The 13,107-nt window shown below is 41.8% G+C and overlaps 1 protein-coding gene across 1 annotated transcript in view; it reads right to left on the reverse strand.

Annotated features, from left to right (window-relative positions):
• The window catches only part of LOC101350229 (cytochrome P450 3A21-like), a 189,413-nt gene that overhangs the window by 149,860 nt on the left and 26,446 nt on the right, over positions 1–13,107 (reverse strand). Inside the window, 3 exon segments of the mRNA XM_012558246.1 lie at positions 6,150–6,376; positions 8,573–8,733; positions 9,495–9,579. Of these exon segments, the coding sequence (XP_012413700.1) occupies positions 6,150–6,376; positions 8,573–8,733; positions 9,495–9,579 (473 nt within the window).

Raw genomic sequence — 13,107 nt, forward strand, 5'->3', positions numbered from 1 at the left:
CCACCACCCGTTCCGTATTCCCTTTGCCCTCAGCAAGCACCTCAGCTGGTCATGGTTCTTTGCCTGGTAGCATGACCCAAAACTTCATTCCTGAAGGGTCTGGGCCATTAGTAGACATGTCAGAATTGGGTTGCTGAAGTTTTCCATTGACTTTAATCACAGGATATGGTGGTACTAAGAGACACCCTAAGGGATTTCCTACATTCCCGACATACTCTTCTTTACCTCCACTATGTAATATCAATCTGATTTCCTTTTGGTAATCAAGATCAATCACACCAGCTAATATGGTAACTCCCTACTTTTCCTGTTGATCCAGAGGCATAAGGAGCCCAAAGTGGCCAGGTGGTATTCTTAGCTTCCACTTCAATGGAATCAGTGACGTGTCTCCACGTGGGAGCATTCCTCCCTTTGGAACTATTACCTCTAGACCCACAGAGCATAAGGTTGTGGGAACAGGAAGCAAAAATCTTGTGAGTGGGTCATTAGGAGTAATAGTAGGTGGTGCCACTCCTATTTCCACCCCTTGATTCCTTGGCCCATGAATCCTGGTTATGGGAGAAACAGCACCATATACTGGACACTGGTTTAGAGCATATACCGCATCCTGGAGAACACTGCCCCAACCCTGCAAGGTATCGCCATCTAGCTGGCACTGTAAATTTGTCTCTAGAAGGCCATTCCATCCTTCTGTCAAGCCAGCTGCTTCAGGATAATGGGGAACATGGTAATACTAGTGAATTCCATGAGCATAGGCCCATTGACATACCTCATTTGCTGTGAAATGAGTCCCTTGATCAAAAGCGATGCTGTGTGGGATACCACAATGGTGAATAAGGCATTCTGTAAGTCCGTGGATGGTAGTCTTGGTAGAAGCATTGCACGCAGGGAAGGTAAATCCATATCCAGAGTAAGTGTCTATTTCAGTAAGGACAAAACGTTGCCCTTTCCATGATGGAAATGGTCCAACGTAATCAACTTGCTATCAGGTTGCTGGCTGATCACCTCAAGGGGTGGTGCCATACCAAGGACTCAGTGTTGGTCTCTGCTACTGACATATTGGGCACTCAGCAGTGACTGTAGCCAAGTAGGCCTTGGTGAGTGGAAGTCCATGTTGCTGAACCCATGCATAACTTCTATCCCGATCACCATAGACACTTTGTTCATGAGCCCTTTGAGCAACAACAGGAGTAGCTGGGGAAAGAAGAAGACTAGTTTCCACAGAACGTGTCATCCTATCCACTTTGTTAAAATCCTCCTCTGCTGAGGTCACCCTTTGAAGAGCATTCACGTGAAACACAAATATCTTCACTTCTTTGGCCCATTCCACTTCCCCATAAATCCTTGTCTCAATTTTCCAATCGTGTTTCTTCTGTCCCTGACCATCCAGCCAAATCATTGGCTACAGCCTATGAATCAGTATGCAATTGCACATCTGGCCATTTCTCCTTCCAAGAAAAGTTAACAACCAGGTGCACTGCTTGAAGTTCTGCCCATTGGGAGGATTTCCCTTCACCACTGTCCTTCAGGGAGGTTCCAGACAGGGACTGTAGTGCTGCTGCTGTCCACTTTCGAGTGATGCCTGCATATTGCATAGAACCATCTATAAACTAGGCACAGATTATCTCTTCCTCAGTCAACTGATCATAAGGAACTCCCCATGAAGCCATAGGTGCAGAACGGGAGATGTAAAGTAATGTGACAGGAGTAGACACCATGGGCATTTGGGCCACTTCCTCACGTAACTTACTTGTGCCTTCAGGTCCAGCTCAGGCTCGATCTTGTATATACTACTTACATTTAAGGATGGAGAGCTTTCGTGCACGTCCAACTTTAAAACTCTGTGGGTCAGACAACACCCAGTTCATTAAGGGGAGCTCAAGCCACATGGTGACTTGGTGTCCCAGGATTAGGTGTTCAGTCTCTACTAAGGGTCAGTAACAAGCTAAAAGCTATTTCTCAAAAGGAGAGTAGTTATCTGCAGAGAATGGCAGGGCTTTACTCCAAAATTCTAAGGATCTGAGCTGTGATTCATCAATAGTGGCCTGCCAAAGACTCCAAATGGCATCTTTATCTGCCACTGACACTTCAAGCACCATTGGATCAGCCGGATTATACAGTCCAAGGGGTAGAGCTGCTTGCATGGCATCCTGAACCTGTTGCAGAGTCTTCTCTTGTTATGGGTCCCACTCAACACTAGCAGCTTTTTGAGTCACTTGATAAATAGGCCAGAGTATCACACCCAAATGAGGAATATGTTGCCTCCAAGATCCAAAGAGGCCCACTAGGCATTGTGCCTCCTTTTTAGTTGTGGGAAGAGCCAGATGCAATAACTTATCCTTTACTCTAGAAAAAATATCTTGACATGCCCCACACCACTGAACCCCTAGAAATTTTACTGAGGTGGAAGGAGCCTGAATTTTTGTGGGATTAACTGCCCACTCTCTAGTATGCAAGTGTTTTACCACTAAGTCCAGAATCATTGACACTTCTTCCTTACTAGGCCCAATCAGCATGATGTCATCAATGTAATGGACCAGTGTGATGTCTTGTGGAAGGGAAAGACGATCAAGTCCTTGAGGATTAAATTATGACATAAGGCTGGAGAGTTGATGTAGCCCTGAGGTAGGCAACTGAAGATGTATTGCTGGTCTTGCCAGATGAAGGCAAACTGCTTCTGATAGTCTTTTGAAACAAGTATGGAGAAAAAGGCATTAGCCAGATTAATAACTGCATACGAGGTACAAGGAGATGTATTAATTTGCTCAAGCAAAGAAACTACATCCGGAATAGCAGTTACAATTGGAGTCAACACCCAGTTAAGTTTTCAGTAATCCACTGTCATTCTCCAAGAGCCATCTATTTTTTGCACAGGCTAAATAGGCTAGTTGAATGAGGATGTAGTGGGAATTACCACCCATGTATCCTTCAAGTTCTTAAGGTGGCACTAGACTCTGCAATTCCACCAGAAATGCATAATTACTTTTGTTTTACTCTTTTCCTAGGTAGGGGCAGTTCTAAGGGCTTCCACTTAACTTTTCCTACCATAATAATGCTTACTCCATTTTTCAGGGATACAGTGTGGGGTTCTGCCAGTTGCTGAGTATATCTATTCCAATTATGTGTTCTGGAACTTGGGAAATCACTACAGGATGAGTTCAGAGACACACTGGACATACTGTGAGATGGACATGAGCTAAGACTCCATTAATAACCTGACCTCCATATGCCCCCACTCTGACTGGTGGGCCACAGTGACATTTTGTATCTCTTGGAATTAGTGTCAGTTCAGAGCCAATATCCAGTAATCTCCAAGAAGTCTGATTATTTCCTTTTCCCCAATGAACAGTCACTCTAGTAAAATGCTGTATATCCCTTTGGGGAAAGGTGAAAGAAACGTTAACAGTGTGAATTTCTGGTAGCATATTGGAGTCATTCCTCAAGGGGACCCAGCCTCCCCTTCATTCAAGGTGTTGTGGGTCTTTAAACTTGCTCAAGTCTGGGAATTGATTGAGGGACCATGACTCTCTATTCTGGTGATTTGAGTTAGACTGCTGTTCACTTGACTTAGAATTTTTCTGCTTGTACAGATCAAGTAAATATTTAGTTGATTTCCTGTCTATTTCACTCCTAGTGACACCATGACTAAGTAGCCAATGCCATAAGTCCATATGAGTCAGACTACTCTGATTACTGCTTTGATTCCGCTGTCCATTATAGTAAGCACTCCCACCTTTTCTTTGTCTCTTGAGTGCCACCACTTGGCCCCTACTACCCGAGGGTCCAATCAGCCGCATTGTAGTTAGGTGCCTTAATTCAGTTAAGGCAGTTTCCACAGTCAGATCTGACTTGTATAAAATAGCAATCACGGGAGTCTTCCAGGATGCTGGAGCTCCCTTCACAAATTTGTTCCTCACAGTTGTGGTAAAAGGTGTATCCTCTGGGAACTCCATGTGTGGGCCTGTGCGTCTAACCTGATGAATCCACTCTAGCGTGCTTATTTCCCTAAGCATTTGGATACCTTCTTCTACAGTATACCAATGCAGGCCTGGTACTTCAACTAGATTTAGTGTAGGTCACTGCATAATCCATGCTTCAGCAACCCAACTGTCTTAGTTATCTAGTGCTGCTATAACAGAAATACCACAAGTGGATGGCTTTAACAAAGAGAAATTTATTTCCTCACAGTAAAGTAGGCTAGAAGTCCAAATTCAGGGCATCAGCTCCAGGGAAAGGCTTTCTCTTGAGGCTCTGGAGGAAGGTCATTGTCGTCAATTCTCCCCTGGACCAGGAGCTTCTCCACACAGGAACCCTAGGTCTAAAGGATGTGCTTTGCTCCCAGCACCACTCTCTTGATGGTATGGGGTCTCCATGTCTCTTTGCTCACTTCTCTCTTTTATATCCCAAGAGATACAGGCTTAAGACACAATCCAATCCCATAGATAGAGTCCTGCTTCATCAACACAACTGCTTCCCATCCCCCCTCATTAACATCTTAGAAGCAGGATTTATAATACATAGGAAAATCACGTCAGATGACAAAATGGTAGACAGTCATACAATACTGGGAATCATGGCCCAGCGAAATTGATACACACATTTTTGGGGGACACAATTCAATCCATGACACCAACCAAATAAACTATTAGAGCCTTTCCTAACTTCTTGAGCTGAAACATTGAATGAAAAATCTGTGCTTATTGGGCCCATATCAATAAACTCAGACTGATCCATCTTTATGTTCCTTTCACCATTATCCCACACCCTTAATAGGCATTCCCACACATATTCCCCAGGTTTCTGGTTGTTCATATTAGAAAAGTCAAGCAGTTCTTTTGGAGTGTAGCGTATGTCCCCCTGGATCACACTTTATACTTTACTTTTTGGGGCTTTCTGGGTCTTAAACCTGGTTATAGTTCTGAAGCCAAAATCAATGGTGGGGAAATGTTTTGAGAACACTCAGCAGATCCCATCATGGAGGTGATCACATTATTTCAAATCTCATCTTGGAAGTGATCACATCATACCACTGCCAAACCACTGAGAATCATGGCCCAGCCAAGTTGACACACAACCGTAACCATCACACAAACAAAATGAAATCCTTGACAATTTCAAACTTTTCTCCGTTTATCATGATGTTGCTTATTGGTCCAGTTGTAAGGATTTTTGTTTTCTTTATGTTGAGGCTATATTCTTTGATCTTCATCGTTAAGTGCTTCAAGTTCTCCCCTCATTTTCAGCAATCACAGCAGTAGTTTCCTATCAGAGGTGGAAATTGACTGGGAGGGGCCGTGAGGGAAATTTATAGGATAATGAAAATATTCCACATCATGATTGGCATTGAAGTGTGCACTTTTGACTTGTTCTTTTCACTGTATGTAAACATTTTGTTGTCATTGTTGTTAACTGCCATTAAGTAGGCCCCCAACTTATAGCAGCCCCACTTGTTACAGAGTAAAACTGCCCCATAGGGGTTTCTTGGCTGTAATTTCTATAGAAGCAGTTCACCAGGCCTTTCTTCTGCAGAGGTGCTGGGTGGGTTCGAACTGCCAACCATTAAGTTAGTAGCCAAGCACTTAACTTTTGTGCCACCCAAGCTCCCGTGTGCATTACCTCATAATAAAAAAGTTCTATGATAACAGAATTTCAAATTGTCATTAACTCCAGACTTTCTGGAGCCTTTGAGATTGAATAAACCTTTGAAACTATTGTCCTGTTATAATCTTTATACCTTATACAAAAAAAAAAAAAAAAAATCCCCTAAGTTTTCTTAAAACCAAGCAGTAAACCCAAACAATAATGTAGCTTAGTTAATAAAGAATGTCTGCCTTGAGTATTGTGCTCTTTCAAGAACTATCTATATGGGATGAAATTGACAGCAGCAACTTGAAAGATTAGATAGGAAGTTTAAGGGTCAGTGAGTTTATGTTAATGGGTGAGGAACAACTCAGAAAAGGAAGGCAAGAGTGGTTGCACAACTTGAAGAATGTAATCAATGTCACTGAATTGGACATGTAGAAATTGTTGAATTGGTATATGTTCTACCATGTTTATTTTAACAACAAAAACAAAATAATTTTCTTTAAAACTTCCATAGTGACACAACTGTGAAAGCTCCCAGAAGCTGGAGTACCCAGCCCACTTACCTCTCAGGACAGAACTCCTCTGGCTCAGGCCAGTACTCAGGATAGCGGTGCAGAACGTAGGTGGGAATGATCACCACCGTTCCCTTGGGGATATTGACCCCATTGATCTCAACAGTCTTCTCGCAAACTCTCTCTAGACGTCCCCCTAGAGGGAATAGCCAAAGGGTCTCATTCACCACCATGTCCAGGTACTCCATCTGGAAGAGGTTGTCGTAGGTGAAGTCTGCCTGCAGGAGAGAAGAGTTTATCTATTTTTTTTGTACTTGTCATTTTTTAAGTATTTTGGTGAAATTATACACAGTCATACCATTTCATCATTTCTACGTGTACAACTCAGTGACATTGATTACATCCTTCAAGTTGTGCAAACATCTCACCGTCCTTCTCCAAATTTTGCTATCACCATTAACTTAGACTCACTGCCTCCAAAGCTTCTCATCTAACTTTGAGTTGCTGTTTTCAATTTGATCACACATAGATAATTCTTTAAAATTGCACAAAGTTCAAGGTAGATATACTTTACTTATTAAGGTAAACTATGTTTTAGTTCAAAGTCTTTAGGGGATATTTTTGGTTTAAAGTTTAAAGATTATCTGAAGGTGATAGTGTTGGGAGTTCAGAAAGCCTCAGTGGCTCCAGAAAGTCTGGCTTCCATTGAGAATTTTAAATTCTGTTTCACATTCTTCCCCCTTTAGATAAGGATTCTTCTGTGGAATCTTTGACCAAAACGATCAGCAATGGTAGCTGGGCACCATCCAGTTCTGATCTCATGGCAATGGGGACTGTAGTTCATGGAGGTAACCAGATACACAATGTTTCCTTCACCTATTCCTGACTCTCAGAAGAGTGTTTATTAAGTGGATACTGAATATGCCCTATGCTGGATGCTAAGGAAAATAAATAACTCCACTTGCCCTAGATAATTAAATAATTATCTCTAGAGTATATGCTGTGAGCTTCATGTGGGATGGGGTTGAAGTGTCCCACATCATCATATGTGTACCAGTGAGTCTCTTCCACTGGGTAAGGGATGGCTGGGTTCAACATGGTAGCCCACTCATTAGCATTCTTTTAGGGCTGGTCTAAACTTTCTTTCTCAGAGCTCAGAGTTCTAATAGTCTGTAACGCTATGTATTGGATATCCAATGTCTACTCAGTATCTCCTTGGGATGACTGACTCAGCATGGCCAAAACAAAATTCTTTGTCCTCCCCAAATGTCTCCCCCATTGAAGTTAATGCCTCTATCACCCACCCATTTGTTCAAGCCCCAAACCTAGAAGTTGTTTTTGATTCTTTTTTTTTTTTTTTAACACTACCTGTCCAATCCACCAGGAAGACCCATTGGTTTGACTTCCAAAATCTCTCTTGACTCCAGCCTCTTTTCTCAATCTCTATTAGTGTTCTCTTTTCCATCTGGACCACAGCCTCCTCACTGGCTCCCTGCATGCATTTTTGCTCCTTGCACACATCCAATCGCATCACCATCACCCCCTGCTTAGAAGCCCTCAGTGGTTTCTCAGTGCAATGAGGTTAAAGCCGAGCTCCATTCCATAGTCTGCAAAGACCTGCATGGTTGGCCCCCTACCCACCTTCCCTTCATTTCCCTCCCCAAGCCTGTATACTTCAGCTACACAGGGCTTCTTCTAGGCCCTAGATTCATTAAGCTCATTCCTGCCTCAGGGCCTTTGCACCTCCTGTTTCCTCTGCCTGGAACACTCTATTGTAAGGCTGGCTTCTTCTCATTCAGATCTTCATTCAAATATTACCCCCTCAGAGGTGTCTCTCATGAACAATTGATCTCAACCCAAACCCACCCCCACCCTCTGCCCATTCTCCAATCTCTGACTTGTCCTCTTCTATTTTCTTCACTGAACTTATCACCATCTGAATTTTTCTTGCTCATTTATTGGTTTGCTTGTTATTGCCTGTCTGCCTCCTCCCACCCAGGAGCATCTACATAACAATCACAGGTAGCACACGCATGAATTTGTCCCCATCCCCAACCCATCACAACAGTAATGAGAGCTCCTTGAGACCAGAGTCCTGGTCTAGCTGTCCACTACTATATCCCTGACACCTAGCATGACTATGATTTGGTCTACTCTAGGTATTCAACAAAGAGTTGCTGAATGTATGGAGGTCAAGCCACTTTGCACATATTATGTTATTTCAAGGCATTCTTAACTGTTCCACATTTTCATTCCCACCTTCCTAATTAGCTCTTTGGAGGCAGGATTCGTATTTTACCCTGTTCCTTTGAGGTCCTGGAGTGAGCATCTGGTGTCCAATAACACATATTCAGTGGCCCAAGGACCTCAGCATCTCCCCTTCTGGGAATATTCTAGGGTTTAGATTCAGACTTAAAATGTGAGATTAAGAATCCAGAATTGCTGGCCCCATGGAGGTTCCCAGGCCACATCACCTTGTTGTGCAAGGCACTGTCGATCTCCTCTTGAAGACTCTCTTGCACCTCGGGGTGAGTGGCAAGGTTGTAAGCTATGAAGCTGAGGGTTAAACTTGAGGTCTCACATCCAACAAAAATAAAGGTGATGCCTTGAGCAGTAATCTCTATGTCCGTCAAAGCTTTGAGGGAAAAAACAAAATTGCTCCATGAACAGATGTAGACACAACAGACCAGATTCTGGGAACCTCTCTGGTCTGTGGACCTAAAGAGATGTTTTCTTATGGTATGTTCCTGACTATTTGGCCACAGGAATTTTACTGTCCCTCTTACATTCTTTTGAAATGCCAATTTGAAAAAGAAGAAAGGAGATGGGAAGAGGTTCTTAGCAGCAGATGGAGAATTATGAGCAATCATCCACAAAGTTTAGCTGGTGAAGGTTCCTACAAGAAGAGGGTAGTAGAAAGGGATCAAAGGCTAACAGGATTTTGTGAGCTGGAGACTAGAGATAATGAAAGCCAACCTCCTCATTTCACATATGAGAAAGATGACACCAGAGGCAAGAGGTGACTTAGTCAAGGTCACGGCAGAAGCTGAGCCAGATCTTTTAGTTTGAGGTATGTTTTTAACAGGGAGCCTGGGTCATGCAAACAGTTAGATGCTCAACTACTAGCTGAAAGCTTGGCAGTTCGAACCCACGCAGAAGCACTGGTAGTCTGCTTCTAAAAGGTCACAGCCTTGAAAACCCTATGGAACAGTTCTACTCTGCACATGTGGGGTCACCATGAGTCAGAATCAACTCCACAGCAACTAACAGCAACAACAGCATGTTTTAACAGAAGAACTTGGTATTTATAGCTGGCAATGTAGTGACATGTTCTTAGAAATTACTAATGGTCTCTTACACACAGGCTTTGAGGATGGCCTCAAGTCAGGATGTCACCTTTAGGGGACTGGTTTGCCTCACTGGATTCTGGGCTGCCTATGATCTGGGAATCGATCATTAGCTGCAGCAAATCCACACGATCCTGGAAAAGAGAGCCAGAGAAGGGAGAAAGTGAGGCTGACACAGCCCAAGAGAGACTTGAGTCTTAGACATCACTGATGGCTCCCACAAGAAGGGAGGCCACTCCTGTGGTTCCCAAGCTTTGACCTGTGTCACATCTGGGAACTTGTCTGAGCAAAGCCAGAAGACAGGCACCTCCTTCTCTGGTCTGCATCCTACCCACTCCCACCTCCCACTCCATTCATTTTTAGAGCTGGCCGTGGGCAAAAATACTAAAGTAGGGATTTCTAAAATTATGCTTACATCCAAATTATATTTTTAGATTTATCTATACTTTTGAGAATTCAAAAAGGTTATACAGTGACTCATAATCCAATACATAAAGATAAGTGCTGTTGTACTATAGCATTTTTGTGTGTTTATTTCTAGTCTTTTCTCAAGCATTGCTTATGTAGATAAGCTCACCCTCTGTACAGTGTTGTATTTTGGTATTTTTCACCTAGCATTACGGTTAGGGCATTTCTCCATGCCCTAAGAAATTCTTCAGGGCATAGTTTACTGTATGTGTATAAGATTCCATCATATGAGTATGCCACCATTTATATCACTGTGCTTTTGATTCTAATTTTTTTTATTATGCCAAGTGCTCCAATGAAGAAAATTTCTTGAGAATCTTTTTGTACACAGTTCTAATTATTATATTGGAATAGATAAATGAATTTTTTTTTTTTTTTTTTTTGTAGTGGAATCCCCAGGTTAAAGGGTGGGAATCACTAAGACTTTTAATCCATATTGGCTGTTTTCTAGAGTGTTAGAACAAATGTGTAGTCCCACTAATGGTTCCCATACCTCCGATTCTTACCAACATCACATACTATTATTTTTAAGTTCTAATTTGATAGGAAAATAAACTATGATCTTCTTTTAATCTACTTCTTGGTTATTAATGAGATTTAAAATTTTCCCATATGTTTATTTGCATTTGCATTTCCTCTTTTACGAATGTCTTGGTACTTTTCTTATTGATTTACACGAGCTCTTTTAAATTAAGTCTAGTGACACTTCATTTGTCATATTTGCTACAAACATTTTGCCAAGCTTCATATTTGGATTTTCAATAAAGTAGATAAATGTTGTCCTTAATTTCCTCTCTTCTCCCTCTTTGAAGACTTCTTTCCTTCTTCAGACTGGGATTCCATGTACTCTCCTCTTCTTTTCCACAAAGGGTCATGTTTGGGTAAAACAAAACCCAAACTAGTTGTCATCCATTCAATTCCAACTCATGGCAACCCCATGTGGGTCAGAGTACAGCTATGCTTCATAGTGTTTTCAATGGCTGTGATCTTGAGGAAGTAGACTGCCAGGACTTTATCTTGAGGTGCCTCAGGATGGATTCAAACTACCAGCCTTTTTGTTAGTAGCCAAGTGCTTATCCATTGCACCACCAGTGCTTTTCTCATGCTTGGGCTGTTGTTATTGTTGTTAGGTGCCATCCATTCAGTTCTGACTCATAGCGACCCTACCTACAACAGAAGGAAACAGTGCCCTGTCCTGTGCCATTCTCATAATCATTGTTTTACTTGAGCCCATTTTTGCAACCACTGTGTCAATCCACCTCGTTAAGGGTCTTCCTCTTTTTCAATGACCCTCTACCTTACTAAGCATGATTTCCTTCTCCAGGGACTGGTCCCTCCTGATAACATGACCAAAGTATGTGAGATGAAATCTTGCCATCCTAGTTTTTAATGAGCTTTCTGGCTGTACATCTTCCAAGACAGATGTGTTCACTCTTCTGGCAGTCCATAGTATATTCAATATCCACCACCAATACCATAATTCGAAGGTGCCAATTCTTCTTCAGTTTTCCTTATTCATTGTCTAGCTTTCACATGCATATGAGTTGATTGAAAACACTGTGGCTTTGGTCAGTCGTACCTTAATCCTTAGTGACATCTTTGCTTTTTAACACTTTAAAAAGATCTTTTACAGCAAATTTGAACAATGCAATACATTGTTTGATTTTTTGACTGCTGCTTCTATGGGCGTTGATTGTTCATTCAAGTAAAATGAAATTATTGACAACTTCAATATTTTTTCCACTTACCATGATGATGTATTGGTCCAGTTGTGAGGATTTTTGTTATCTTTATGTTGAGATGTAATCCATATTGAAGGCTGTGGTCTTTGATTTTCATCAGTAAGTGCTTGAAGTCCTCTTCACTTTCAGCAGACAAGGTTAAGTCATCTGCATATTGCAGGTTGTTAGTGAGTCTTCCTCCAATCCTGATGCCCTATTCTTCTTCATATAGTCCAGCTTCTCAGATTATTTGCTCAGCATACAGACTGAATAAGTATGGTGAAAAGATGTCATTCCACAACTCGTCTGGTCTTTGGACATTAGTGTTCAACCTATCAGATCTATTCTTGAGATGGTCTCTAAATTCAGGTGAGATATACTCAAGGTCATACTTTAGCTCTCATGGACTTATTCTAATTTTCTTCAGCTTCAACTCGAACTTGCATATGAGCAATTGATGGTCTGTTCCACAGTTGGCCCGTGGCCTTGTTTTGACTGATGATTTTGAGCTTTTCCATTGTCTCTTTCCACAGATGTAGTCAACTTGATTCCTGTATATTCCATCTGGTGAGGGCCATGTGTATAGTTGCTGCTTATGTTGTTGAAGAAAGGTATTTGCTATGATGAATTTGTTGGGCTTGCAAAATTCTATCATGAGATCTCCAGTGTTGCTTCTATCACCAAGGCCATATTTTTCAATTACCAATCCTTCTTCTTTGTTTCCAAATTTCACATTCCAATCGCCAGTAATGGTCAACGCATTTTGAATGCATGTTTGATCAATTTCAGACTGCAGAAGTTGGTAAAAATCTTCAATTTCTTCATCTTTGGCCTTAGTGGTTGGTGTGTAAATTTGAATAATAGTCATATTAACTTATCTTCCTTGTAGACGCATGGATATATCTTATTACTGACAGCATCATACTTCAGGATAGATGTTGAAATGTTCTTTTTGAGGATGAACGTGACTCCCTTCCTCTTCAGTTTGTCATTCCTGGCATAGTAGATCGTATGATTGTCTGATTCAAAATGGCTAATACAAGTTCATTTCAGCTCAACAATGCCTAGGATATTGATGTTTATGTGTTCTATTTCATTTTTGATGACTTCCAGCTTTCCTAGAGTCATAATTCATGCATTCCACGTGCTGATTATTAATGGATGTTTGCAGCTGTTTGTTCTCATTTTGAGTAGAGCGACATCAGTAAATGAAGGCCCTGAAAGCTTGACTCCATTCAAATCATTAAGGTTGACTCTACTTTGAGGAGGCAGCTCTTACCTAGTCATATTTTGAGTGCCTTCCAACCTGAGGGGCTCACCTTTTGTCACTGTATCAGACAATGCATGCTTGGGGAGGTCCTATAAATAAATTCGTGTTGAAGAATCTTGGGGCAGTGGGGAAACATCATGGAGTCTGGAGCCTCCAGACCTGAATTCAAGGACTGCCCCTCCACTTGCTTGCTGTATAACTTT

Source organism: Trichechus manatus, unplaced genomic scaffold (assembly GCF_000243295.1).
Source record: "Trichechus manatus latirostris isolate Lorelei unplaced genomic scaffold, TriManLat1.0 scaffold00151, whole genome shotgun sequence".
In the NCBI taxonomy this organism is placed as follows: Eukaryota; Metazoa; Chordata; class Mammalia; order Sirenia; family Trichechidae; genus Trichechus; species Trichechus manatus.